This window comes from Salvelinus alpinus, chromosome 31 (assembly GCF_045679555.1).
Source record: "Salvelinus alpinus chromosome 31, SLU_Salpinus.1, whole genome shotgun sequence".
NCBI lineage: Eukaryota > Metazoa > Chordata > Actinopteri > Salmoniformes > Salmonidae > Salvelinus > Salvelinus alpinus.
In genome coordinates this window covers 7,862,144-7,888,783 of record NC_092116.1, presented here as the reverse complement: position 1 = coordinate 7,888,783, position 26,640 = coordinate 7,862,144, and the positions used below count along the sequence as shown (strand labels likewise).

Below are 26,640 nucleotides of genomic sequence, written 5' to 3'. Positions count from 1 at the left end.
AGCTGTACATTGTCAAGGAATGATCTCAATTACTCCCCCTGGTGTTAGGAATGCAGACATTCACTTATTTCATCTGCGCAACCTGCCCAACCTGCACTGCTGACGTCTTGCTGCAATAGTTTCCACTCATGCAGGCCAGTGTTTCCCGAATCTCTTCTCGAGTACCAGATGCCAGTTATACTCATTTGATCTATTCTAGTACCAGCATCATTCAACGGGTCAACCAATCATCAAGCTCTTGATTAGTTGAATCAGGTGTGCTAGTACTTGAATATACCAAATGTAATGGCTGGTGGTACACGGAGTATTGTGACGTCGACCCTAGACACTGATCTTGCATTTCCACCACTAACAGGTAAGGTTAAGATTGTAGGAGGGGAAACTGACCCTAGATCTGTCCCAAGGGGAAGCTTTGTCCGGAACGGGCTCCTCGAGGTGAGGTTTGAGAGATCACATGCCCTGACTGTGCATAGGAGGGGCTCCTACAGATCATAGTTTACCCCAAACCACAGCCTCCAAATTGGGGTCAACACAGGAGAAGTGATGACTTCCCCCATTCTGTAGCATCTAGTCTTCTATCAGGGTAAAAACGAATACATGAAAAAGTATGTTCTTCTCTAAACCATCAAAGCATTTTTTTGTCACGGTCAAAGTGTCTCGCAACGGGTAGCAACGGGTAGCTCACAGCTTTATTATTGCCCCGGCTTGCAGGAGAAATGTACATTTGGGTTCGCTTGCCTATGTCCCGTCCCCCTGTCCCGTTGAGTGGTAGAGGGGCTACAGTCTCGTTAAACCAGTGCTGAGACGTTAGCTTGGGCCCTGGCTGAGGCTGTATAGTATACATACTGTAGTGCAATTACCGAGTTGGCTCTAGCGCAAAAACGCCACCACAGACTCCCTAAGATGGCCTATTAACTACACAGACGACAGAGTGTGTGTATCCTGTGTGTGTGTGTGTGTGTGTGTGTGCTGGGACGCAAAGCTAGCTAGCTCCATGTAAACACTGCATGACTAATGAATGGGCCATGTGGACAGGGTTGAGACGATCGAAACCTTGTTAATAAACCGGTGAAGTGGGAGCTTTGACAGTGTGCGGGCCTTCTTGTTCTATACTAGTATTCTTTATTAGCACAGCGCCTATGTTTTTAAGGATGTGCGTACGACCACAAACTTTTCTATAGGAATAGGAGTGCCCCATCAGATCAGCTGCCCAGGAAATGGAAGTGAGAATATCAATAGGATCTGATGGGCGGCCCTCTTAGTTGTTGAACGTTACCGTGTGATCTGGGCTTCTACGGCTGTAAAGGGATGGAGCTGTTTCAGCCATGGTTGTAATGTGTCATATGGGATTTGGGGGGTGACATGTTCGCTTTTCCTTCATCTTTGTCCTCATTGTCTTTCTGCTGCCACTAGTTTTCTTTCGACCCCCAAAACTCAATACTCATACTCTGTCTCTTCCTGTCCTCTCTTCCTCCATTTCTCTGTCCCCTCTGTCTCCCTCTCTCTCTCTGTTTGCCTCCGTCTGCTTCTCAACACTCCACCTCTCCTCCCCTTCCTCCATTTCCCTTTCCCTATCCCTGTCTCCACCCCCTTCCTCCATTTCCCTCCCCCTGTCTCCACTCTCTCCTTTTCCCCCAGAGGAGCCCAATCTGGGCCTGTGTTCGTCAGGGAGAGACAGCAAGGCGAGCTCGGCGGCCCGTGAAAAACGACACATCAGCCATTAGTGGAGCAAAAAGGACACATACCAGGAAGAGCAGGGCAATGACAGAGCCATCCGTTAGAGTGGGGAAAGCTGGGTTAGCCCAACAAAGCATCGGCTGACTGGGGAGCCTTAAGGAGGCTTAGATCATATACTTTGTCATCGTGGTACGTGGTTGAGTAACTCGTTCGTAATGACTTCTTTCTCCGGGTTTTGCTTTTCGTAATAAAAGGTTATTTGGGATTATCATGTACGCCCGTATAGGCACAAGGCAATATAGCAAAGCTGTTCAAATTTGGGAACATCTCTGAGAAATGTGGAAGAACTGTTTATTGCCTATAAAAACACACGGCAGGACTAGGACTTGTGTTATGACTTGGTGCGGCGCATGTCAAGCAATAAACATTACGCTCGTTAATTATAAACAGCGCCGCGGTGGAGCGCCATACAAACAGAAACACCAGCTATCTGCTAGAGCTGAATGCGCCTCTGGGCACCAGGACGCCTACAGACGTTCCTCAAGACGGCTGTCTATTTCACAGCACACAAAACAACACCCGCTAAGGAGCCTTGTCATTACACCCTTCTACACACGGATGTCTAGTCTGCCTAGAGGCCAGTAGAGAGACATTGATATGGAATACACATTGAGTGACACATACATGCGTTCTAGACACACACGCAGAGACGGAGACAGGCACATAAAAATATGAGCAGTACATATCCAGTTTAGGTTACACCGATCTTACGTTTAACTAGCTCAGGCACAGAGAGTAGCTAAACCGCAGACCACCAGGAAAGAGGTCATCAGATACATCACTGGCAATGGCCCAAATGGAACCATATTCCCCATCTAGGGCACTACTTGTGACCAGGGCAGATAGGGCTCTGGTCAAAAGTAGTGCACTGTATAGGGAAAAGGGTGCCATTTGGGATGCACACACAACGCGTAATGGAACGCTACAGGGGTCACCGAGCTCCGTTCCTAATAGTAGAGCCAGTGGCAGCATCCTACAGAGCATTCACTTTGGAAGGACAATCTTTCTGTATTGATAATGGTACTAGCGTTACTACTGTTGCATTATACACACAGGACTTTGGAAGGATGAAGTAGCTAGCAGCATTGATCTTTGTACACTCCACACTGTCTGATCTCCTCTTCTACTCCCCTTCTCCAAACCGATGGATAGAGTACACAGGCAGCCCCTGACTGCTTTGATAACGCCGTATAGAGATAATTAAGCTCATTTCCCACCCATTTATTGAATTTAGCGAGGCTGAAATCAAAGGACTGTGGCTCCGGCTACGCAGCGCGATGAGGAAAGGATGATGCTGGGAAAAGTCCCAAAAGGTAAACAAACAACGGGTGCCCAAACGCGAACATTCAATTAGATAAGACTTGATTGGTGTTTGCAGTGCGACGCCCACATCTCTCTAGTCTACCCTTACACCCCCTCAACCCCCCCCCCCCCCCCCCCCGGCACCCTCCGCCTCTTCTTTTCTCTCTCTCTCACATCCCTCTTGCTCTCCGTCTCTCCATCTTTCTCCATCCCTCTCTCCGAGAAGCTTTTAGTTCCACGCAGTAATTAGCACTGTTGTTATTGGCTGAGGAGAGAAAGAGAGAGAGAGAGAGAGAGAGAGAGAGACACACAGACGAGCCTTCGTTTTCAAGTGTGGTGAGTTAGGAAGATGGAGGGAAAGAGAGATGGGAGAAAGAAAGAGGGGGAGGTAGGTAGCTGGTATGAGAGCAATGTCCTTAGGCATTGGTTGTCAAAGGTAGGCTGTCAGGCCAAGAGGTTTGTGTGATTGATCTCAGGTAAGCTTCTGAGGACAAGGAGGGTGATAATGAACAAGCTATTTGAGAGAAACCCAATGTTAATGTTACTTCTAGCTTAACGTCTTTGCCATGCAACACCACGCAAGTCTTTTGAAATGACAGAAACAGCCACAGCTTGTTAGAACTGCGCCTTACCCAACCTAACCTTATAGGCTCAGCACGGTCAATCTGACATCTGGATGCTGCCTCCGCAGAAAGAGCATTCATACTTCTTGCGCTTGGCGGACCACAGCAGAACTGTTGTGAAGGAAGTTGTCAAGGAAGAGAGTTGGTGTTTCTACAGGACCTCCCGCCCTCACCTACCGTCAACCAATCGTGTCAACGCGGAGGTATTACGGAGCCAAACAGAGCCCTCTGCATGGTTCCGTAACATGGGAGGCGCCCGGCGATGTGGCACAGAGCTCGATTTGGCCTCCACAAGCCTCCAGAGGCTCCGCGATTGCGTGACACCCTCTGTACGAATTCTCCGGATCGTATTGCCAGCACAAGCATAAATTGAGCCTACTTGAAATTGCAGATGTGTGTTGTTTGAACTTTTGGGACTATTCCGTTTGTTCAAGTTGTGTCAGGTAAGCTCAATCAATATAGCATTTCTCTCTGGGCGCCTGGATCCTAATACTATTCTAATGCTACACCACCACACAACTGCAGCATACTGCTAATGTAGCGGCGCTGTATTACATTACAATGCACGCGGCTTGCGGCTAATTAATAGACGGTATGGGCTGTGAAATTGGAAGAAACGATTCCCTCTCTTGGAGGACACAGGCCTGTTATTACAGCTTATTGTGGGTTGCGTGGGGACTGGGCGGCATTGTGACAACATACGGACTGTGTGTGACTGTGTGTCTACAGTAGTTGACCTAATAGCTCTATCTCCCGTTGTTCCCCAATTGCCACTTCCAGGATTGGTGGATCGAGTGATCGTTACATGTTGAGATTAGTGCTAGGAAAACTTAGCCTTTGTATGGGGACGTGTATACTAGACACACGGGTAGTGCGCGCTCACTCGAACACACACGCACACAGGATAACAACATGTTGAGAGGGTGAGGCAGGGTAATTGAGGCAAGCAATTTATTTGCGTTTATTCCTTCGATGCCACAACTGTCTGGCTACGTGTGATTGGTCTGGATGGATGTGATTCATATTGCCTCTAACAATGTGTCTGGGCTTCGATCTGTGATTTTGCTTTAGAAGGAATCAAAACGCCCGTCTGGATTGCTCTAATGGGGTATACTAGACTTGTTAACGGGTTCGTTTGAAGTCCTGCATGTCAATCTTTGGCCAAACAGAGAGTACGTAGCTACAGAAAGTTTGTATGATTCTGTAGAGAGGAATAACTACTATGAAACTGTCATGACCCTTGTCCCCCCCCCCCCCCCCTCCCCCCCTCCCCCTCACTCTGGGAAGAAGTTATAAGCACATATCTAGGATCAAAGTTTCAACTGTTCTGCCTGCGGCTATGGAACCCTGACCTGTCCACCGGACGTGCTACCTGTCCCAGACCTGCTGTTTTCAACTCTCTAGAGACCGCAGGAGCGGTAGAGATACTCTTAATGATCGGCTATGAAAAGCCAACTGACATTTACTCCTGATTATTATTTGACCATGCTGGTCATTTATGAACATTTGAACATCTTGGCCATGTTCTGTTATAATCTCCACCCGGCACAGCCAGAAGAGGACTGGCCACCCCTCATAGCCTGGTTCCTCTCTAGGTTTCTTCCTAGGTTTTGGCCTTTCTAGGGAGTTTTTCCTAGCCGCCGTGCTTCTACACCTGCATTGCTTGCTGTTTGGGGTTTTAGGCTGGGTTTCTGTACAGCACTTCGAGATATTAGCTGATGTACGAAGGGCTATATAAAATAAACTTGATTTGATTAGATTTTGATCAAAGTATAATCACCATTTGTGAGGGAAAATCCCAAACTGGCCTCAGATCAGTGTCAACCCAGCCCCCCCCCCCTCCTCCCCACTCCACCCCAGTTCCCCCTTCACCTCTCCCCACTCCACCCCAGTTCCCCCCTCACCTCCTCCCCACTCCACCCCAGTTCCCCCCTCACCTCCCCCCACTCCACCCCAGTTCCCCCTCACCCCCCCCCCCCACTCCACCCCAGTTTCCCCCCCACACCCTTAGTCCCCCCCTCACCTCCTCCCCACTCCACCCCAGTCCTCCCCTACTAACCTGTGTGACACTGTCCCTCATGGTGGGTGAACGCTGCTTGCGGGTGGTGGTGGTAGCCATGGTCGTGGTTGTCTCCATGATGGTGGTGGACATGTCGGCCAGCGGCGTGGTGCTGGTGGTGTCCGTGGTGAGCACCGAGGGCACGTCGCCCACTAGCCGCAGGTTGCCCTTGGCCTGCACATTGGGGTCGCCCTCGGCTGCCAGCTTGAGCACCTGCAGCCCGTTGTAGTAGAGGCCCGAGATCTGACCCTGGAAGTGACGGGCCTTGTCGCCGCCACCACCACCGATCTTGATGAACGCCTGGCTGTTGAAGATGGTCAACTGTCGACCTAGTGGAGGGAGGAGAGAAAGTCGGGGAGATGCAGAAAGGAGAAAGAGGGAAGAGAGAGGTGGGAGATAAAATGAGGGTAGGCGAAAGAGAAAGGGGGTGAAGATAGATAGGTGGGGCAGAGAAACAAAGAGAGAGAAGAAGAGAAAGAAAACAGCGGAAAGAGGAGAGAGAAGCGGCGAAGGAAGACATCATCAGTCTTTGTCTCTTCGTAGGCTGCACAACACACATCCAAATTCACCACACTCACACACAGACAGACAGAGTGAAACAATGGGGGACAGTATCCATCACATGGGGGGATTTTCCCCTGGTAACGCGTTAAGGAGATTGGAACCTTGCCTGAGCCGTGCTGCTACAGGTGGCGGCCATTATGACTCGACTCCGACACACGCGGGCCACCCAGTTTCACAGCAGAGCCTGAAGAATGTGGAAACTTGGCAGTCTAATAGATTGCAGGGTGTAGCCGTGGGCTGACCCTGAGGCTGGGGGCTGGGTGGAGTCGCATCGCATTCTCCACAGAGATGGAATACATTACAGAGCCCGGTGTCATCGACCCCAATGCACCTGAGACACAGCACAAATTATGAAGTGCCTCGGACAGACAAAAACAAAAAAGAAGCCCATCCCAAAGTATGGAGATGGAGAAGCCGTTTAGGAAAAATAAACCACTTTGGAGGAAATAGTTTAATGTTTAATTCAACAGCGCTCTCTCGTCTGGTCCTCCAGTCATTACTATGCATCTGGATTGGACAGATGAGGGTTCGGCTCATTTGCATGTTCCATTACTAATGTGTTACCAGGGGTTGGTGGAGGGGGGTGATCTGAAGATCCCTTTTTTCTTTGCTGATATCAATCCTCTTTTCTTTCCCCTCTGCTTCCCTCACACTTGTTTTCACAGTGGATGGGGTGTCATGCTGGGCCAATCAGGTTGGATATCAGAAGTGATGACCCTTGACCACATTATTAATGGGCCTCCCGGGGGGGTGTGGTGGGGGGAGAGGAGGATTACTGTAGAATATTGTTTCGGAGGAAGTGGGTTAAAATGAGACTTGATGAGGTAATTACTGCAGAGAGGGGAAGGAGCAGAGGGGAAGCCAAATTGGCCCTCTTTATGGATTAATCAATGCCTGTTGGGAGAGTGTGTGTGTGTGTGTGTGTGTGTGTGTGTGTGTGTGTGTGTGTGTGTGTGTGTGTGTGTGTGTGTGTGTGTGTGTGTGTGTGTGTGTGTGTGTGTGTGTGTGTGTGTGTGTGTAATAGATCGTGCACACTAGTATGTGTGGGATGGACTCCCCAGTGATGACAGATCATGGTAATGGAATACTTTGAGTGTGTGTGTGTGTGTGTGTGTGTGGAATGTGTGCAATTATAAAGATTATGTTTACATTTCTACCTTACTGTCCTCTACATTACAAACCCCTAGAGGATAGACTTCAATCATTTAGAGGACAGAAATGGAAAATAGCTCCCATTCCCTTTCAATTAAGAGACAAAACATGACTTTCTTACTGGCTTAATAAGGTATTGTGCGCATGTCTGCATGTGTACGTGTGTGTGTGTGTATGAGCATGTCTATGCCTGTGTGTGCATGCTGTGTGCATAAAGCCTCCAGTGAGACAGTCCATTACACATGCCATCATGAGATGTGATCATTAGGTCCATCTGAACCCCAATAGGGATACTCTCCCATCCCCTAACGATGACACTTAAAAGGAAAAATCGACTCTGAAACTATATTTTGGTATTTGTTTCATTAGTCCACTGTTAATACAGTCCTAATCTCAGTTACACAGAAGTAAATGTCATTTCACCCGTGTTTATCATGGCCAAAAAGCACATTTCATGAATTTTTACAATATTAGCCAATTTTGACTTTTTGCCGATGGAATCTGCTGGAAACCGTTTATCATCTGCAAACGGACATGAAAATCATTGCACCGGTTGGAGCACCATTTTCGCCCAATCCTGATTCGTCCAAATAATCAATGACGAAAACCCCAAACCAGGAACTACTGCCTTGACAGATTCTCGCCATTTCATCTGTCCACGAGAATCTGTCCACGAGAATGTTTCTGTTTTTGTCAGCAGTCAAGTTTTCAAGATATTGGACTTTCAAGAAGCAAAGTGTCACCGGCCACATCATCACGACGATGCAAAACGCATCATGTCATGAAAACTTGACCGCTGACATGCAACAGAAATGTGGGACTGTATCAACAGTGGACTAATGAAAGAAATACCAAAAGATCGTTTTTGAGTGGAGTTTTCCTTTAATGTAAGGCATATGCGCTGTTACCATAATACCGTAGCTCTCGCTCACTGTTATCTCTGTGAAGATGCTGCTCAACATGTTTTGTTGGGGAAAGTGATAGTGGTGAAGGGAAGCGAGAGACTTGGTAGAGGATGGACATCAGCAAGGAAATTTCATCAGAACATTGGCACGTACTAGGTACAAGTGTGCGCACATACACACGCTAACACGTACTATACACGCGCACGTGCACACGTTGAAGCGTACACACACCACATGTTGTTCACACACGCTTTCAGCCCCTGCACACACCCACACACTCACTCTTGATCTCCTCCCACACGCGTACTCGGCCCCCCACTGTGAGGGAGGATCATCTCTTGTCCTTGACCAGAGGACGGAGACACACACGTCAGCCCAGTGGCTCTCCTGTTTCAGAGGTGCTGTCTCAGCAACCCTATCTCTCCAGGGGAGGTCCAGACTCCAGATAGGCAGACAGCAGAGGCGAGGACACGGTCCGTCTGTCTCAGAGCCTGGATATTAAATCACCTCTCAGCTTACCACGCTCTACCGTGGCCACCCAACCACTCCTGTACCTAACATTCTCCCCTGTGAGTATAGTGATGCTCAGTGAGAAGCCTGAAATTAGATTTTCTTCTTAGGGGCAGGAGTTTTATCATGATCAGGTCGCGCGGTCAGGAACAAGTCTTGCTCCAAATGAGTGCAGTGATCATCAGAAAACTACTAAGTTGAAATATGGAATTTCCAGTAGCTATGTGGAAGCTAGGGAATACTGTATACAGCCGAGTGATACTTTTAGCCTGTTAAAGTATTGTTGTACACAGTTATGTTGTACCGTGAGAAGTTAGTGCGTGTGCTGAGAGGAAGTGAACTAAAACAGTCAACTATCCAACACTTGAGAGGTCCTTGAAGACATTCTATTACCTCCTGAACATCAGTCAGAGGAAAAAGTGCCCTCCGGAAGAGAGAGGGAATCAGTGTTTGTTTGTGTGGCTGTCTGATGGAGAGGATACTAACAGGAGTTGATGAAGTTATTGTTTTGGGGCCTGCCGGGTCAAATTGAAACTGACGTGTCACTTCAGGGGCCATTTAGGCTGGGGTGGGGGGGTTTAGAGGAAGGGAGAGGAGAGAGGAGGAGAAGGGAAGGTCTTGTCACGACTGGCAATCGGACAGCTTAAGACACAACGGGTGTGTGTGTGTGTGTGTATTTGTGTGTGCATAATAACTTGCGTGAGCTGTCAGATGTGTCAGGGAGGTGACCTTTACGTGCGTTACAGATGGCCTTTTGGAACACCAAATTTTTTCTCTGTGTGTGTGTGTGTGTATGTGTGTGTGTGTGTGTGCAGTGTTTGTCCTCTCAGTGGACAGCCCCGGGCTGGAGGTGCATTGATGAGGGTTTATTGGACCAATTTGTGTCTTGAATCAGGTGGCAGTGGTCCGGTCTCCCTCTCTCCCTGGGCCCTTATGACGATGGGCACTATTTGGCCTTAGGGCCCAGGGCTGGGCTGGCACAGAGACTCTAAAATCTGGGCTGAGAAGACAGCCACTAGCTGGTCTTCATTAAAACACTTATTCAGGGAGACACACACACTACTACCTAATTAACTTCAGCCCTGTCAACTGTAGAGTGATGGACGTCGCTCTGCACTAAAGGAGCTTAAGTCACTTAGGTGACGGTCTCTCTCTCCCTCCCACTTGCTGTTATATGATATTGTCTGCTCTCACTTTCTGTCTAACTATATCTCACTGTCTTTCTATCTATTTTATATTGGAATATTTTCAGAGTAGCTTCCCCAACACCGCTCTCTGCCACCAGCTTCCTCTCCCTCTTCCTCTATCACTAGAACATGGCTGTATTGTGTGTTATTCCTGGGTGTCTCTTCCCCTGCTGAACGCACATGGATGTTTTGTGTTCTAATCCGTGTGGGAGAACATCCAGTCAATTTGACTGACAGGGGATGACGCTAGCTAGATAGCGCTGGGGATAAGAATAGCACTACGGAAAACATGTACTGTGGACAGAGAACATGCTAGAAAGCAGAGAGAGAGAGATAAACGAGGGATTTAACGGTGAATAAGAGGGAAGGAGGAGAATTTCTGTATGCAGAGTGAAGATGACAGCCAAACAGATAGCTTAGCATGTTGTTATGTAAATCTTTTGAGCTAGAGAGAGAAGTCTGCATTGGAGTGTCATAACACTCCGGCCTCATCACGACCCTCTCCAAGGCCTCTCACATGGGATCTGTCATCAGTGGCACAACCTGGAAAATAGTCCCAGTTGTTTGGTTGCTCGTAAAAACAAGACAGGATCAGGGAAGAGTGACCATTGAATTCTTTGTCACCTCCCTGACCAAGGCCCTTCTCCCCCGATTGCTCAGTTTGGCCAGGTGGCCAGGTCTAGGAAGAGTCTTGGTGGTTCCAAACTTATTCCATTTCTCCAGTTCTTGGGGACCTTCAATGCTGCAATTTTTGGTACTCTTCCCCAGATCTGTGCCTAGACACAGTCCTGTCTCAGAGATCTACGGACAATTCCTTCGACCTCATGGCTTGGTTTTTGCTCTGACATGCACTGTCAACTGTGGGACAATATATAGACATGTGCGTGTATTTCCTAATCATGTCCAATCAATTGAATTTACCACAGGTGGACTCCAAGAAACATCTCAAGGATGATCAATGAAAACAGGATGCACCGGAGCTCAATTTCAAGTCTCATAGCAAAGAATCTCAATACTTTTGTAAATAAGGTTTTTCAGTTTTTTTATTTAGATACATTTGCCAAAATGTCTAAGAACCTGTTTTCGCTTGGCCATTATGGGGTATTGTGTGTAGATTGATGAGGAAAAGCATTTATTTAATCAATTTTAGGCTGTAACATAACAAATTGTGGAAAAAGAGAAGGGGTTCTGAATACTCTCCAAATGCACTGTATGTGATGCTCTCTCTGTGTTGCTAGTCGGAACTAGGAATCTCAGAAATGTTCGAATTGCTAACTGGTTGTAGTTACACGCATGCCGCGTTCAACGAATCAGCATGTCGGAAATTGAATTGTTGAATTGTTCTCAGCAATCTAATTTCCCAATTGTTTACCCCACTTATGAACATATATTTTCACCTAGGGCCCGGGGCTCAGCTGGGTTGGGTTTAGAAACTGGGCTGGGATAGGAGGGTGACAGACACTACTGTAGCTTTTCCTCATTAAAACAGTCAATAGGATGACACACACACTAATTCCCAATTAACTTTAGCCCTGCCGACAATAGAGTGATGGACCTCCCTCTGTGATGAAAGAGTCCAAGTCACTTACGTGAGCGTCTCTCTCTCTCTCAATTTAATTTAAATTAAATTTAAATTTAAATTTTTAAGGGCTTTAATTGGCATGGGAAACATATTTTAACATTACCAAAGCAAGTGAAGTAGATAATACATTTAATTACAAATAAAATTAACAGTAAACATTAGCCATTTCAAATGTCATATTATGTGAAAATAGTTCAATTACAAAAGAGAAAATAAATAAACATACATATGGGTTGTATTTACAATGGTGTTTGTTCTTCACTGGTTGCCCTTTTCTTGTGGCAACAGGTCACAAATATTGCTGCTCTGATGGCACACTGGTATTTCACCCAATAGATAATATTATAATATTATGGGAGTTTATCAAAATTGGGTTTGTTTTAAAATGCTTTGTGGGTCTGTGTAATCTGAGGGAAATATGTGTCTCTAATATGTTCATACATTTGGCAGGAGGTTAGGAAGTGCAGTTCATTTTCCACCTCATTTTGTGGGCAGTGCACATAGCCTGTCTTCTCTGGAGAGCCAGGTCTGCCTACGGCGGCCTTTCTCAATAGCAAGGCTATGCTCACTGAGTCTGTACATAGTCAAAGCTTTCCTTAAGTTTGGGTCAGTCACAGTGGTCAGGTATTCTACCACTGTGTACTCTCTGTTTAGGGCCAAATAGCATTCTAGTTTGCTGTTTTTTTGTTGATTCTTTCCAATGTATCAAGCAATTATCTTGTTGTTTTCTCAAGATTTGGCTGAGTCTATTGTGTTACTGTCCTGGGGCTCTGTGGGGTGTGTTTGTGTTGTGACCAAAGCCCCAGCACAAGCTTGCTTAGGAGACTCCTCTCCAGGTTTCTCTCTCTGTAGGTGATGGCTTTGTTATGGAAGGTTTGGGAATCGCTTCCTTTTAGGTGGTTGCAGGATTTAACAGCTCTTTTCTGGATTTTGATCACTAGCGGGTATCGGCCTAATTCTGCTCTGCATGCATTATTTGGTGTTTTACGTTATACACTGAGGATATTTTTGCAGAATTCTGCATGCAGAGATTCAATTTGGTGTTTGTCCCATTTTGTGAATTCTTGGTTGGTGAGCAGACCCCAGACCTCACAACCATAAAGGGCGATGGGTTCAATAACTGATTCAGGTATTTTTTGCAAGATCCTAATTGGTATGTCAAATGTATTTATTTATTATTTTTGATGGCGTAGAAGGCCCTTCTTGCCTTGTCTCTCAGATCGTTCATAGCTTTGTGGAAGTTACCTGGAAGTTACCAAGTTAGCTGATGTTTTGGCCAAGGTATGTATACTGTTTGTGTGCTCTAGGGCAACGGTGTCTTGATGGAATTTGTATTAGTGGTCCTGCCAACTGGACCTTTTATGGAACACCATTATTTTTGTCTTACTGAGATTTACTGTCAGGGCCCAGGTCTGACAGAATCTGTGCAGAAGATCTATGTGCTGCTGTTGGCCCTCCCTGGTTTGGGACAGAAGCACCGGATCATAAGCAAACAGTAGACATTTGACTTCAGATTCTAGTAGGGTGAAGCCGGGTGCTGCAGACTGTTCTAGTGCCCTTGCCAATTCGTTGATATATTTTGAAGAGGGTGGGGCTTAAGCTGCATCCCTGTCTCACCCCACGGCCCCATGGAAAGAAATGTGTCTTGTTTTTTTGCCAATTTTAACCGCACATTTGCTGTTTGTGTACATGGATTTTATAATGTTATGTTTTTCCCCCAACACCACTTTCCATCAATTTGTATAGCAGACCCTCATGCCAAATTGAGAAAAATATTTTTTGAAATCAACAAAGCATGGGAAGACTTTGCATTTGTTTTTGTTTGTTTGTTTGTCAATTAGGGTGTGCAGGGTGAATACGTGGTCTGCCATACGGTAATTTGGTAAAAAGCCAATTTGACATTTGCTCAGTACATTGTATTCACTGAGGAAATGTACGAGTCTGCTGTTAATGATAATGCAGAGGATTGCTGTTGACGCATATCCCACGGTAGTTATTGGGGTCAAATTTGTCTCCACTTTTGTGTATTGAGGCCAGAGCTAAGAATGGTGTTAAAGAGTTTAAGTATAGCCAATTGGAATTTGTGGTCTGTATATTTTATAATTTCATTGAGGATACCATCAACACCACAGGCTTTTTTGGGTTGGAGGGTTTGTATTTTGTCCTGTAGTTCATTCAATGTAATTGGAGAATCCAGTAGGTTCTGGTAGTCTTTAATAGTTGATTCTAAGATTTGTATTTGATCATGTATATGTTTTTGCTGTTTGTTCTTTGTTATAGGCCCAAAAAGCTTGAAGAAGTGGTTCACCCATACATCTCTGTTTTGGATAGATAACTCTTCATGTTGTTTGTTTAGTGTTTTCAATTTTCCAGGAAGTGGTTAGAGGTCAGTGATAAAGTAGTCTACAGTACTACTGCCAAGAGATGAGCTATAGGTGTACCTACCATAGGAGTCCCCTCAAATCTACCATAAACTATGTACATACCCAGCATGCGACAGAGCTGCAGGAGTTGTGACCCGTTTTTGTTGGTTATGTTGTCGTAGTTGTGCCTAGGGGGGCATATAGGGGAGGGAATGCTGTCCCCTCCAGGTAGGTGTTTGTCCCCCTGTGTGCTGACGGTGTCAGATTCTTATCCAGTTCTGTCATTTAGGTCGCCACAAACTAGTACATGTCCCTGGGCCTGGAAATGATTGATTTCCCCCTCCAGGATGGAGAAGCTGTCTTCATTAAGTACGGGGATTCTAGGGATATAGGTAGCACACAGGAGGACATTTTCCTTGAGATAATTTATTTTTGAATTTCTAGCCAAATGTAAAATGATCCTGTTTTGATTAATTTAATAGAGTGAGTTACAGCAGGTCTGCTCCATACCAAATTAGCATACCATCTTCCATTTCCTTCTCTCGCTCTCTCTCTCTCTCTCTCTCTCTCCCTGTATCTCTCTCTCTCTCTCTCTCTCTTCCATTTCCTTTTATCTCTCTCTCTCTTTGCTTCTCTCTGTAACTGTCTGACCTTCCTTCTTTCTATGGATATCTTTCAGTATGTCACTCCCTCTTTCTCCTGATTGATTTCCTTTCTTCTTTCTCTCTCTATATACTTTTCTCTCACACTAGACCCAGGTCGTGGCTGTAAATGAGAATGTGTTCTCAGTCAACTTACCTGGTAAAATAAGGGTAAAATAATATGTGCACTGGAAGAGTGGAATGCCACAGGCTTTGGTTGTGACAGGAAATCCATTTATTTCCGGGGGGAGGAGCTTCATCTTGAATATCACACGCGGGTTGTCATTTTCTTGGAGAGGGAAATACTTGTTTGCGAGAGGAATCATTGAGACAGGTTGAATTGTTCTCTGGGTTGTAATGTCCAGATATGAAAATAGATTTGGGTTATATGGAACAACAGAATGATGAAATCAAACAAGGTGATGAGATTGAGATGGCACATTTCCGTAAGGGATTTCTTCGGGTGTGTTTTCATTAGCGAGAAAAAGAGCCAGAATCATGGTGAAATAATACTTCCTAATATTGGCCCTTCTATTTTAACTCTAGAAGGGCACCGGCAGTCATTTTGACTGCACATTCATTTAAAATTGAAATACAGTATCTCTGCCATTTTTTATTATTAAAGCCCCCCTCTGTCCTTGACTTTTCCTAAAAAAAGTACAGTATATTTAAACACAAGTATTGTGTTAGAATTTCGATATCACAAACATAATTTGTTTAATAAGTAGTTTAAGAGGTCATGTCATTTTTTTTCATGGAGCGCCAAATCCTCTTACAGAGTAACATGAGGTGAAGACGTTTTGATTTCTATATAGTATCAGAAAGACCAGGTTCGGAGGTTTCCAAAACACTTACCTTTGCCAAATACCTCTCAAAATTGAAGAGATGAGCTGTCTTTCAAAATATGAATTTCTCCAACAATAACCGCTGTTCCATGTGCTCCACAGATGAGCATGCGGCAGCAGAGAGCCTACAGTAAACTAATGAAACTGCTATTGTGTTCTTTGAAACATATATCTTTTTTTGCATTATAATGTTACCCAAGACCTTCGTAAACACAACCAAAGGAAACATTTCCCCCGATAGCATATATGAAATGTATATATTAGACCGTCAAAATAACTGCTCATTGGCTCAAAGTGGCGTCCCCTGAGGCCCGGCTTTTCTAGTGACTTCTCTTTTTCATTTCTCGCTGAAATGAATGGAGACAGACAGGGCCATAAGACACTCATAGAGACTTTAGCCTAGCCGAGTGAAACGATATGAGGAGGGGAGAGGAGAAAGAAGAAGAGACTTCAGGGAGAATTGGAGATGTGTGAAATGACAGGAGAGAGGGAGGAAGACAAACGAGTGCTGGGCTTAAGGAAGATCACAGGCCCGGTAAAGGAGAGGAGCGACTAAGGACAAGAAAAGAGTGTTAACCAGGGATGATGGAGAGAAGTAAAGGTCGAAGGAGAGAGTGAGAGGGAGAGAGAGATGACGAGAAATACATCAGGGGAGAGAAAGGAGGAGGGAGTAGGTGAAAAAATGGAGAGAGAGTGTCAACCAGTGATGGAGAGAAGAAAAGGTGGAGGGAGAGGGAAGGAGAGTGAAACCAGGGGAGAGAAAGGAGGAGGGAGTTAGTGAAACAAATGGAGAGAGTGTCAACCAGTGATGGAGAGAAGAAAAGGTGGAGGGAGAGGGAAGGAGAGTGAAACCAGGGGAGAGAAAGGAGGAGGGAGTTAGTGAAAAATGGAGAGAGAGTGTCAACCAGTGACGGAGAGAAGAAAAGGTGGAGGGAGAGGGAAGGAGAGCGAAACCAGGGATGAGAAAGGGAGGGAGAGATAGAGGGTATGTGCATTGACATGCTAACTAAACCCATGTCTGAGTAATACAACTTCAGTGGATCATACAACGCAAGCTTCCCCACTTCCCTTTCTGGTTTCGAGCTAATCATACGGCTAACCTAGCAGCAATCGCTGGGGCTCGGCAGAGAAAAACCACGGGGCTCAGCTACTAGTTCCATGGGAAACCTGTTCACATCAACTGTATCACTGTTTCCCTCTCCACTGACCAGAAGAGAATCAGTGGGGCATAAGGCATCTACATCCGTGTATCCATTTCCATGTTTTCTTCTCAACGAGGGAAAAGATGAGCCGGGGACGGTAATTACCGGCTGAGCTGACGGAGGCGTGGAGGAGTGGGCAGAGTCCGTCCACGCTCGGCTGCCTAATGCCCAGATTGCCTGTCTGAAGGCTTTGGTAATGAGAGCAAGCCTGCAACCTCCACTGGATGTGGAGGGGAGGGGGAAGCTCGAACACAGTTCAGCCCCTTCCAAGTGGCTAAGGTGGGGGAGAGGTGGCAGGAGGAAGTGGGGCTGGATGTTCTGGATGGATGTTCTGGATCTAATGGCATTCCAGTGGAAGGGATCAGAGGGAGGGATTGGAAGTGGAGACTGGAGAGGCCTCCAACATCATTATGCTCCCTTTCTTCCTTAGCCTGTTTTATCTAGGAGAGAGGGTGTGACACACAGAAGTAGACGCTACCATCTTAAATGTTTTGCAGTGGCGACTCGGCTAGTGGGCCAGATGGATGGATTACCCAGGCTCCTCCACTGCGAAGGCACCGCTTGAGGGGTTTTTGATTGACAGAAGCTTGGAATGTTTACACCGAGAACCTTTAGTATCGCTTGGCCGTTGGCAAATCATTCCCTCAATTCCGGGATTCAACAGGGAATCTCAAGAAAAACACAGGCTTTTCTCCCTTTAACCCTCCTCTTTTCCCACCTCCGAGCCAAGACAGAATGAGGTGCACTGCTGACAGAGTTGATTATGAAGTGGGTAGTAGTTATCTCCTTAGCGCAAGGCGCTCTTTGCTAATTAAGTCTTTTGCTTTTTTTTTTAAGTAGGCGATTTGGTAACACTCTGAATTAATTGTGTTTGACAAAGGAAGGCGAGGGGCGGAATGCACCGTGACTTTAGTAGAGAAAGCGCTGCGTGAGGGAGTAGTGAGGCCCTCAGGGGCCAGGGGACGGTAGATAGAGACATACTGTGGTGGGGAGGTACAGGAGGACTTCAGGCAGGGTACAGTACACTAGATAAAGCATGACAGGATGTAGTGGCTTTCTCTGCATCATGACATATCTGGAGAGATCGAGGAAGTTGGTGAGCTCACGACAGATCCTTTTTCTTCAGTCACTCCAGTTGCTATAGGGCCCTCAAACTCAACTCTGGAAGCCAGTTCCGCTGCGTTTTTTCATTGTTCCCCTAATCAGGGACTGATTTAGACCTGGGACACCAGGTGGGTGCAATTCATTGTCAGGTAGAACAGAAAACCAGAAGGCTCCGGACCTCGTAGGGTAAGAGTTGAATACCCCTGGTATAGATCATTTCATGGTAGGGAACGGCGAAATAACACAGCCAAAGTGCCCCATTATTTAAGCCAGTAGGAACCGGAGTCTCACGACCACTTTTCCCTCTACGAGTTACAAATACACAGTGTCTTCCTGTTTTTCCAACACAGCTGTAATAAAAGAGAAAGAGCTAATGAAAAGAAGCAAAAGAGGAGAAAGGAGCGTGTGAGCCAAATAAACTCACCATGGACGGTCTGGAGGGAGGTGCAGGGGCCACAGAACCGTCCCCACTGGTGAGGGGCCAGGCTCAATAAAGCCAGGCTCACGCATGGCCTGTCTGGATGGGCGCACCAGCCAGGAGAAGGTCGATTTGGGCCCAGGCATCATATCGACTAGGAGGACTCGATTGCTTTCGGTTAGGGAAAAAGGGGGCGCTTGAACCAGACCATTAAACACTGAACATTAAACCCAGCTCAATGGGTAGCTCGCTGGAAGCTGTCCAGGCACCACTGTTGACGCAAAGGCCTGTGTTGTGTTCCTTCCTTCCTCCTCCTTCCATCTCAGTTTCGACCACCTAAACAAGTCTCTGGATGTTCTCTTTGGGTTCTTAATGGCACCAGAGAGTTTGGTGTTCTCCCTAAATGTACGCCACACTGCTCCCATTTTAAACTGTAGCTCCGGTTATTCTTCTCTTCTCTGTGACTGGAGTATATTGGGGTAAAGCCAGGAAGTAAATATACCTCATTGGCTAAAAGTGGAACGTTTTACCGGTTTGAGAAGGAGAACAAGGGAAAATCGATTGTCCCTGGTTATTTGTAATCTCAATTTTGTCCTCCCTCTCCTCTCTCTCCCCAGAAAGATTAGGAAACCGTATCTCATTCTGGCTGTTCCAAAAGAAAAGAGGCCGCGGTGTCGTCGCAAGTTAGCGGCGCCAAGAAAACTGCAGAGGATGTGGAAGGAGAGCGATAGAGAGAGAGAAACAGAGGGAAAGAAAAGAGGGTGGGAGGGGTGGAAAACAGAAGAGGATTTGGTGTGACGGATATGAGGTGAGAGAGAGAGAGAGAGAGAGAGAGAGAGAGAGAGAGAGAGAGAGGGAGAGGAACGAGGGAAAAGGAGGGCAGATCCGAGTGAGTTTGGTTGGATTGAGCTGTTAAAAACTTTTGGGTCTCTTATTTTTCCCCTCCATTGAGTCTGTATAAGTGGTGCCATTTTGGATTTATTTGGCAGGCACTGGGAGGGCCAGAGATGTTCTCTCTGATCTGCCTCAAAGTCTGGAGGAGAACAGAGAATGAGAGCTGCACATTGAGATGTGTGATCCAACAGCCAGCTCTGGGCTAGGGGAGATATTGTAATACCTACTAAGCCCTCTCTACTTCAGCCTATAAAGTTGGTTGGGAGCATTGATAAGCGTGTGTGTGTGTGTGTGAGTGTTACCTACCTTTTCCACTGCTTGATTCCACTCCGTACTTGACTTCATTGGAAGTCTATTGCTCTAAGGTAGCATGCAACCTCATGGAATCGTTAAGTTACCAAATAAACCACTTCTAAGATTTTCAAAAGTGCGTGGACTGCTCTAGTTACCCCAGCTGTTTTTTTTTATATCAATGAGAGCAAATGTCCATTCTTTGTGGTTATACGGTTCCACAGACCTGACCTCACTGAACCCAGACTGACCATGAGTTCAGGAGACACACTGGGCTGACGTTTGTTTTCGCTCCGGTCAAGACATCTGAAGCAATGAAAACCACAGATTCAGGTTTGTGGTCAGAGGGGTGTGGTCTGTAAGAGATATGAAGTCTGGACCATTACAGACCAGGCTGCAATATCCATAGGATAAACCCCCACTCGCTTTCATTCATACATCCATCCATACATGCATATATCCACCACCTTGAACAGACATTATCTTTCATTCAACATAGCAAATGACATATTATTTAACCCATTTTGGTTCATACAGTTATTACACAAACAGCATATTTTTTATGTGCTAACATAGTGGAACAGTAAACGTTAAAGGGACCTTATAATCTCTTGTAACTTTATACTCAAAGAAGCATTTGAATAATTGCAGGTTTCATCACAAAACTGCAAAAATAATTAGATACCATGTTTAGAATTTTGGTGTTCAAGTTACCTGGTTCATTTTTAACCCTCTGAGTTTTACGTTTCGGGGGTGAGGAGGGGAGGGGGGGGGAGGGGGGGGGGGGGGGGGGGGTATTCTGGCACCACTTCATCATGGCTTAAAGGGGTCCAGCACTTAGTTAGCTGTTTAGTTGTTATCCTGTCTAAGTTCTAGATTTGGGAGGAATTTCAAAAGTTCCAATTGAGCTCATTAGAGATGTTTATAACAGGATTATAACTGAGGGCTTCTTGGTTGTGTCCTAGCTACTGTCCAGAAGGTAAGACTATAGGAATCATTTTGGTGTGACTGTAAATAACATACTGGCCTTCTGTTCATAGTTTGGGTGAGGGGTGGTGTGGGGAGAGTCAGCCCTCAGTCGTTAGCATGGGTTGAGTTTGGTTTGCTGTTAGGTGGTTAGATTCTGCTTAGTTCAGGTTTTAGGATTAATCTCTGTCTGTTTCCATAGCAAAGTAACTTTGAACTTTAACCCTTTGAGTTGAGAAATGTCCTCTGCCTCCCTCTTTCCGTTCCCTTCCCTCCAATCTTTGTTCATGGCAAGAGTGCCTCTATACTAACCTCCCCAGCTTCCTCTCGCATTGTTGATTCTGTGGTTCTTATTGTGTCTTGTCATCATTATCCTAAATCTGGTTGGCAATTCATATCAAGTCAACCTTATTAATGTATGAAAAAATGTGTACAAAACCCTTCAGTTGATTCTCGTTCTATCTGATATACTGATTCTATCCAATCCATGCTAAATGACCTATTAATCCAAATGAGATACAGTGAGCAGTTTACGGATTCTGTTTTTATCAAATAAACACGGGAACTCTGAATTTATCTTGTTTGACTCGCACACAAATACAAATTCATTTATTTGGAATCTTTCCCCGCATGTGTGATCACTTATAATACCGTTTCAAAGAACAGCTGGCCGCAGCAAATTAGAAGATGTAAAATGTGATGTGTTCATGACACTGCATCTATTATTAGTCATACAAACAGAATACAGACTTGGGTAAAGCCTTTAGAGCCTTAGAGATGCATGACTTAGACTAATCTACCCTCAAATTCCCTTAGCAAGTCGTATTTTACTGTGTTGTGACGGCTAACATCAACTCATTTAAAATCATAGTCACTTTGACTAGCAGTCATGGAATAAGTAACATTAAAACTTTGCCCAGAGGCGAACTCTCAGTTCTTCTAAATAATTATTGTATGTGTAATAAGGCACATCTACACCTTATAGTTATCGTTTGTAATCGTGCTAGATGTGGACGGCCCATTATCGTGCTGTGAAAGCTGAGCTAGCTAGTTAGCTAGCGCTAGTTGAAAATGGCCAACATTATGGTGTGACTGAGGTAACTGTGGCCAGAGGGATGGAATGAAAAGGGGAGGGGAGAAGGAGGAGGAGCAACAAAGGCCACACCTCCATTTGGGGAGTTTCTTTTTATAGAATCAACCACCTTTCAGCAGCACAAACATACAACACAGGACAAAGACACAGAGGTCGGGGGACGTTTGGCACTCAAAGGGTTAAAGAATCGTCACTATTGGTCAGATCCAAATTGCAGATCGATCGTGCTCGTTGTTGTCGGGCAGAATAAGGCTGACACAGCGAATTGTAGGCTTATTAACAAAGTCCAACAGACACATTAAACAGTCCCTTTAACTTTTAATGACTTTCAGGTGGCTACTTTTCTCTGGAGTGTTCCAAAAATTATTAAGTGGTTGATGTTTCTTCCTCTAATTGTCACTTTTGTGAATAAGAATGTGAATAATAATCACCATAATTAATAAAACTTCACAAGACCAAACAACAGAAACACAGGAAGAGAAGCAGAAGGGAACCAATAGGATCTGTCTTTTTGTCAGGTTGGTTACTGGGGGGTTATGTTGGGGTTATTGGGAAGTTATGACTCTGAAGAGATGCAGCCCCATGTCAAGGTGCTTTGGACATGGTTCCCCTGTGCAGTGTAACCTACAACTGGCTCATTCGTTCAGTACCTTCATTGAAATGCTATGAAGAATGTGTAAGGTCATTACCAACATTGTAATATTAGTTAACCAGCTAGCTGATAAGGGAGGTGGATTTAGTATCAATTTGCCTACTTTCATAATTGCCAATTACAAGATAGAATGACCTGTATAATTACTTTCAGGGGGCTAGAACAGCAAATTGATACAGTATACAATAAAACTGTAGAGCGTGATGCATAGTTACCTGTTTGAATGTGTTACTAATGTATATTACTACTCAGTGACATAATTGAATGGTAAAGTTTAAGCCAATCACATTGAGACTGATTGGGTAAGGTCATAAGCCTTGGACATTGGACATATGTGAATCAGGGGAACTGTAAAGAGCCAATAACATCCACCTTTGTTGCGTGGCACTGCACCTCCTCCAGAGCGGTGGTTAACGGTGATTAAGTGGTTAGGTCATTAGTGGAGAGTTAAGGGGTTTTTAGTTACCTTTGTCGAGTAGCCACTCGTCAACTACCCGACCAAGTCGGTATGGGATTCTTTGTCTAGCAATAGCCAGGCGTTCATTATCAAAGTTCCCTTTAGAGAATTTGGAAAAGAGTGCAGGTTAATATCTGGAAGGTCAAAGGTTCAAAGGTTAAAGGTTAGAGAAAGGGCAACATGGCAAAACGTTTAGCAAGGTTATGTACGTTAAAATCAGCTTTAGGTAGTTTCAGGAAGTAGTAGCTTTTTGCGGACTGGTTTGGATTGGTTAGACAGCATTCTAGTTACCTCAGGTTTAAATGGTTGTTTTGGTTATGGGTCCGATAAGTTAAACATATTTATGAATAATTTAGAAATAGTATATTTGTATAATGGATAGCTCATACAGCCAATAGCTCAGTGGACAGTGAAAATCAATAGCATCAATGAAATCAATAGTAGCAATCTATAACATTTGTTAAAACCAACATGAAAAGCATTCAGTTACAGCAATGTCATATGCATTAACATCATCATTACATTATTCAAACATTTTCATGTATTCATCATCAAACCATTGTCATTTCCTGTTCAGAGACCCTTAAGCACATATTACTTAAACACATTACATGGTTAATACCAGGAAGACATTTTCTGCTTGAGATCCCACGCAACCATCCTTAGAGGCAAGTCTCAGTGCTCAAGTCTATCATAGTACATTAAGAAACTCCAAATCCCATAATGCAACATTAATCCCAACTTGTGCACTTTTGGGTAAATATAAAGAACTCTGTGGATTTGAGCTCTGCTGTTTCATACATACTGTACATAACCCATCAAGGCTTTTTTTCAGTTTAATAATCATCAACGGCACTTCATCATTTCCACCGTCTCGTCAGTGCGTCAAAAGCTCTTCATTGCCTTTCCATTAAACCGCATGACATCATTTAACCAGAGCTAAAATGATTATCTCCCTCATAATTTCAATCAGAATTAACCGCTGGATTGTACTGTTTAGGGCCGGGCTCTTCAGCGCTAGCAATAAAGCGATGCCTGGGGTGAGGAAATCATACAAATAAGTACCAAAAAACGCCTGAAAAACGGCATATTAACAGTCTGTGCTGTAATAATGTGCTACAAAATGGATGGTGTTCGAGCTGCAATAAGCAGGTAAAAGGTAGAGCGTAATGTAAGGGTGTAGGTGTAGTGGTAGGGGTGTAAGGCGTGGGTAGAGTGATCATGTGCCTATAATTCTTGTGTACAAAGCTGCTGTCCTCTCTCCCTCTATTCACCGCAGTGCTATATATATATATACACTCTGTTCTGCAGTACCCAGGCCCACTCTCCAGGGGGTCTATACACGTGCCTGTGTGTGTAGTACAACATGTCTGAGGGGGGGCTGGATGAAGAGCCTCGATGGAGATAGTGAGGGAGGAGAAAAGTGGAAAGGAGGATGGGAGGTAGGAGTGTTTGTTTCTGGGGAAAAACTCGAGTGAGGTGAGGTGCGTGTGTGTGTGTGTGTGTGTGTGTGTGTGTGTGTGTGTGTGTGTGTGTGTGTGTGTGTGTGTGTGTGTGTGTGTGTGTGTGTGTGTGTGTGTGTGTGTGTGTGTGTGTGTGTGTGTGTGTGTGTATTTCTGCTGAGCGATTAGTGCTTTTTGAGGTCGGTTTGGGTTCGGTTTGATTAAAACGTTATCACGGTTTTCGATTACGGTTTCGTTTTTTGTTTTTTACATGAAATGCACTGTGCATTATGTGGGTTGAAGGCTGTAACACAGAATACAGCAATTAGTGAAAGTCCCATGATGGCAGTGCTTATCACTTATTAACCATACTTTATTCAAATTACTTTACTTTAATACAATATTCCAGTAGATCATGTATTTTCAGGTAGCGATACCTCGCGAAGCAACAGCTGCTCACTATTTCACCTCATGATCACACATTCTCCTCTCTCCAGGAGCAGGCGTAAAAGAAACACACACCGGACAAGTAGATGTGCAATGGATTATGGTCGCTGTAGTTCATTACCCCGTTTTAAACTACAACTCACTACTTACATCGCACAGATCTGATTGATCTCTAGAGGAACTCTGCATTGAGCTCACAGAAAGAAAAATAAACAAATTAAATGGAATTTGAATAATTGAACCGACCCCAGGAAATTAGTTGTTTAAAAAACAAAAAATAACAAAAATGTTGGTTAATCGCTCAGCAATAGTGTTATGTGTACGTTTGTGTCATTTTGGTCTCCAGGTAAGGAGAGAGAGAGAGAGAGAGAGAGAGCGAGAGAGAGAGAGAGAGAGAGAGAGAGAGAGCGCGAGCGCGAGAGCGAGAGCGAGAGAGAGAGCGAGAGAGAGAGAGCGAGAGAGAGAGAGAGAGAGAGAGAGAGAGAGAGAGAGAGAGAGAGAGAGAGAGAGAGAGAGAGAGAGAGAGAGAGAGAGAGAGAGAGAGAGAGAGAGAGAGAGAGCGAGAGCGAGAGCGAGAGCGAGAGAGGGTGAGGATGGAGAGAGAGGGTGAGGATGGAGAGAGAGGGTGAGGATGGAGAGAGAGGGTGAGGATGGAGAGAGAGGGTGAGGATGGAGAGAGAGAGAGAGAGACGGTGAGGATGGAGAGAGACGGTGAGGATGGATAGAGAGAGAGAGAGACGGTGAGGATGGATAGAGAGAGAGAGAGACGGTGAGGATGGAGAGAGAGAGAGAGAGAGACGGTGAGGATGGAGAGAGAGAGAGAGAGAGAGAGACGGTGAGGATGGAGAGAGAGAGAGAGAGACGATGAGGATGGAGAGAGAGAGAGAGAGACGGTGAGGATGGAGAGAGAGAGAGAGTCGGTGAGGATGGAGAGAGAGAGAGAGAGAGTCGGTGAGGATGGAAAGAGTGAGCAGAGAAAAGAAGGAAGGAGAAGGAAACATACTGTGGGAGGCAGTGGTCCTTAGTGAGATAAATCAGTACCTCCCTAGACATATCCCTCGACTAGTCCCTCTCTCCCTCCCTGCTATTACCAGAGCATAGGCACAGAGCTTAAACAGGCATCCCTTAGGCAGTCTGACAACTAAACCCACCCCTGCTACTGAACACTGAACAGCCTACTTCAGAAAGAAAATGTATCTCAGATATTAAGCCCTCCCTCTAGTGGTAGTATCTGACCAGTGCAGCCATTTTACTAAAACTCCAAGGCTCTGATCAAAATGATCTATTTCTAAAAAGGCATCCGTCCTTTCTTCCTGCCTTGAAATAATCTTTGATCTTGATCTATGTAGGGGAAACTTATCAGGTTAGATCCGTGGCTCCACTCTGGCCGTTAATTAAATTACAATTAGGAGATTCAAAAGCCATCCTGTGTGAATCTGACGATGCCATTCAATAGAACGTCTATTTCTTAATTATTCCTGTCACCCCTCCCTCCATAGCTCCTAAGGGAGGATAGAGGGGGGGATTTAAGGTTTAAGAATTTCCTCCCTTCTTCTCCCCTTCTACCACCTCCCCAGGAAGCCCCCAGGTGTTTGAGTAATCAGAAACGGGGAAGACAGTGGTGTGTGTGTGTGCCTGTGTGTATCTGTGTGTGTGGAGGTGTGTGTGTACTATTCAGTGTATGCGTGTGACTAAGTGCGCGTGTTTGCGCCTCGCTGACAAACACTATAGCGCCAACAGCCCCTTGGCGTCAGGCAGCCTTGCCACCAGCAACAAGCGAAAAAAAGAAGTGCAGGCGGGACAAGCGGAGGCCTCAAGCCCGTGCTTTCTAGGGGGGATTTGGAAATGCCAATGTGGAACAGCTGAAGACGGATGAGACAGACGCGGTAAAAGAGAATGTGTCCGCTAAACACATTGGTATTTGTCTCCACAGTCTATAGCATACCTACTCTCCACTCTGTAGCAGGGACTGAACACCATGCACCCAGGACTTTGAAATAGAAGACAGAGGACCACCATGCCTGGAAATCCGCAAGCCAGCTCGCCCTCTCCCGTAGCCCAGAGTGGGTGCCTGGAGCCTGGGTTAGATTCATGGCAGAGCTGGGCAGCGCCCGGCACCCGGGGAAGCCTGAACTTCACAGCTGTGATGCCAGGGGCAGGACAAGGACAGTGTGATTGACTGGCATCGTGGGAGAAAATGGGCG

At 45.5% G+C, this 26,640-nt stretch overlaps 1 protein-coding gene across 8 annotated transcripts in view; it reads right to left on the bottom strand.

The window, feature by feature from the left end:
* LOC139561250 (neurexin-2-like) overlaps window positions 1–26,640 on the bottom strand; it is a 1,055,901-nt gene that overhangs the window by 87,736 nt on the left and 941,525 nt on the right. For 6 of the 8 annotated variants that reach the window (XM_071378226.1, XM_071378233.1, XM_071378228.1 and 3 more), the window contains 2 exons: window positions 22,557–22,646; window positions 5,722–6,050 (listed from right to left, as the gene is read on the bottom strand). In XM_071378226.1, the coding sequence (XP_071234327.1) occupies window positions 5,722–6,050; window positions 22,557–22,646 (419 nt within the window). The remainder of the gene's footprint in view (window positions 1–5,721; window positions 6,051–22,556; window positions 22,647–26,640) is intronic. The other 2 variants (XM_071378230.1, XM_071378231.1) reach the window with 1 other exon arrangement.